This window comes from Halyomorpha halys, unplaced genomic scaffold (genome assembly GCF_000696795.3).
Source record: "Halyomorpha halys isolate HHAL.00 unplaced genomic scaffold, Hhal_1.1 Scaffold214.1, whole genome shotgun sequence".
Taxonomy (NCBI): Eukaryota; Metazoa; Arthropoda; class Insecta; order Hemiptera; family Pentatomidae; genus Halyomorpha; species Halyomorpha halys.
The window spans coordinates 258,919-262,224 of record NW_027110944.1 but is presented as its reverse complement, the minus strand read 5'-3'; the positions used below and the strand labels follow the sequence as shown (position 1 = coordinate 262,224).

The following is a 3,306-nucleotide window of genomic DNA, read 5'->3' as shown; positions in this document are numbered from 1 at the left end:
TTATGGGGGGGTATAGTCTCGTACAAAAGACACCCCTAACTATATACAATGTTATTATTAAAAGAAGAAATAAAATAAATAGGTAAGAATAATAGTTCTTAATAAAAGAGGAAAGTAAAATTAATAACAAAAAATAATGATATTGGTGCACTTAAATAAAACAAACAATTGCCCTCTAATAGTAAAAAGAAACAAGTTAATTTGAAAAAGGGACGAGAGAAGAAAATAGAAAAAAATAAAAAATAATAATAATGAATAAATAAAATGAGTAATAATAAAAAGTAAAACAGAGGTAGTGTGACTATAAATTAATTTTATATTTATAACAGAATGTCCTGCAGCAGTCTGGGCTTCAGTCTTCAGTTTGAGGTTGGGATTCCCAGGTTGTAGGTCACTGCTCCTTTAACTATCGGCAACTGGGAGTGGAACTTCATGAACCGTTTTTTGATATAATCCTCTATTGACTCCATTAGTAATTCGCGGTGCAATTGGATATTTCTTATGAACCAAGGAGCATTAACTGCGATTCTTAGGACTTTATTTTGAAAAGATTGTAATTTTTTCCTTTTCGTAAAGGGTGCCGCTCCCCAGACTTCACAGCCATACATCAGAAGTGGCCTGAGAATTATTTTAAAAATAAGAATAACCGTTTTTTATTTTGATTTCATATTCAGGATAGGATATAACATTGCTAACCGTGCTTAGGTTTGAGTTAGTTTGATATTGAAATGGTGGTTCCAGGTAAGGCAGCGATTCCCAGGTATCTTGTTATTATTTCACTGGCAGGATTCCATTTTACATTTTTACCTTTGAAGATCAGTTCTGGTGGGTCTGGTGGGCACCTGAGAGTAAAAACTTTTGAACTACATTTTTCAATGTTCAGACTAATCAGAGTAATGAACTAAAACTAATTAAAAAATGTGTTTTATCTCTTAATAAAACGAAAGTGTCCAAAGTTGGGATTTTTTTATGGTCAATCCGGAAACAAACAACGTATTAAAAAGACAGAACCACCCAACCTTTTGAGTTTTGAAAAAGGAATAACTTTCTATTACAGCATACATCATATTACAATCCAATTGTATACTTTTGTCAGTGGTTTGTTGAAAAGCGATGGAGTACAAAAATGTTTTTGAATAAGATATAAATAAACTAATTGATGTTAAAACATCTAATTAATAAAAACAAATTTAATTTACCCGTTTTGGTGCATTAATGGTGAGGATCCCGTCTGAGGAAAGAGCAGAAGTTATTTCGCTCATAATGACATCCTTTGGAAGTACGTATTTGCGGACGAAGTGCCTGGAGATGTACCCATGTTCGTCTCTCTTTTCATCGTGTTTACCTTCTACGATTATCACATTGTCGACATTCCTCACTGATATTTCGTTAGGAGCGAACTGTTGAACGTCTAGCACTACCTGAAACACCGAAACATTTGCATTATACTTATATCATAGAGATATAGGATGTTGTTCAGCACCTAGAAGTTGCATGCGCTATTCTGTGGGGAACAGACATGACGCTCTTCCATATATTAGATATAATTTGATCTCAATGAAACTCTTTTTGAGGAAAAATGTTTTGAGAAATAAAATAATAATAGATCTTCACGATTTTAGGTACCGTAAATAACGTCCAAAAATAGAAAATGAATTTTATTCTTGGACTAGGTCCCTTCAACCTTGATATAAAATTTAAAAAATATTTTAGTGGGTTAGTAATGCCAATTAAATACATTACAAATATTAATTTTTTTATTAAATAAATCAAATGGTATCCTTATTAAGTCTCAACATTCTTTATTATATTAATAGTACAACGTTTCGGCCAATTCGGCCATCCTCACATCAAAATTTTAAAAATGTTTTACTGACTATTTTTATTTTGCCTAGGTCATCAAATTCAAGACAAAAACACCCTATTTTTTTAGAACTTCATTGATTTTTAAAACTTGAATAAAGTTCTAATAAAATAGGGTGATTTTGACTTGAATTTGATGACCTGAGTAAATAGCCTGTAAAACATTTTTTTTTTAATTTTGATGCCCATCGTAAAATCCTAAATGCTTCCTACTTTGTCACAACTAAAATCATCCACAATGACCTTAATGTTCCATTTGTAACCGATCTAGCCCGAACCAGATATCAATCCATCTATTATAAACATCCTAACCACTCGAACCCATTAGTTTCTAATCATGCTTCCTCTTTTATTCTGGACAATCCTCCGAAGCGTCTGAAAAGAAGATGGCCTCGAGACCGTATATTGTAAAACTTTTTTTAGAGTGCTACCAATGGGTAGTTTCTCTACATGCTTGTACCATACCGTTATGATTTCCTCAAATTTACTTGATATATTTTATGTACAGTTGTAAAAATCAATAAATAAATTTTAAAAAAAAATTTGATGTGAGGTGTGAATTTATATTTAAGATTGTCCTTGAGGATGGCCGAATTGGCCGAAAATTTGGGCTATTAACATAATAAAGAATGTTGAGACTTAATAAGGATACCATTTCATTTATTTAATAAATAAATACCAGTCTTAAGAATTCGAATAAATTATATAAAATTCTTCTTTTTTTTTTTTTTTTTTAGGCGATAGTTAGAGCTGCGATGAAGAAAAGAAATTGTTAACAAAATTAACTTTAAAAAAGTTAACAAATTAACTTTAAAAAATAGCAGTGTAAACATTTCTGAAATAATCGAATTTCAGATGTCAAATCTGAAATGAGAGCACATAAAATAACCTTTATAAATAAAAATAAAGATAAAAATCTATAATAATGAAACTACTCACGTTAAAAAAAATATTATAAAAACATATTTGTTAGGTATTTAGTTGTTATTACTAATATAAAAATCGCGAAATCTGAAATTTAAGATTGGAGGATATAAAATCCTGGGGTAAAATTATATGGAATGAACCCCCAGTGGAGTAGCCCTCCCCGTTCTTTGTACCCCCCCCCCCGCCTTCAGCGGATCCAGCCCAACCCCTTATAATGCCATATGGGAAAGGAATGGCTAATGGGAAAAAAAACAAACTAAATTCAAAACTGCAAATCGTTCTCCAAAAAGGCATCGTCCTTTGAAAAAAGTAGAGATTTGAAGGGAATTATTTAAATATAAATTTTGTTTATTTATAATCATAAAATTCTTTCTTGAGACTGGCAATTTTTTACTAAATAATTCAAAACATTATCCAAATTATAGTCTCAAAACTTTTATTGTTTTTACACGTCCAACGTTTCGGCCAATTCGGCCATCTTCAGGGACAATCTGCTTAATTCACTATGAAACATAT

The 3,306-nt window shown here is 31.1% G+C and overlaps 1 protein-coding gene across 1 annotated transcript in view; it reads right to left on the bottom strand.

Annotated features, from left to right (window-relative positions):
* LOC106679689 (protein lethal(2)essential for life) overlaps positions 1 to 3,306 on the bottom strand; it is a 30,665-nt gene that overhangs the window by 7,588 nt on the left and 19,771 nt on the right. Inside the window, exon 3 of the mRNA XM_014418987.2 lies at positions 1,200 to 1,421. Coding sequence (XP_014274473.1) covers positions 1,200 to 1,421 — 222 coding nt within the window. The remainder of the gene's footprint in view (positions 1 to 1,199; positions 1,422 to 3,306) is intronic.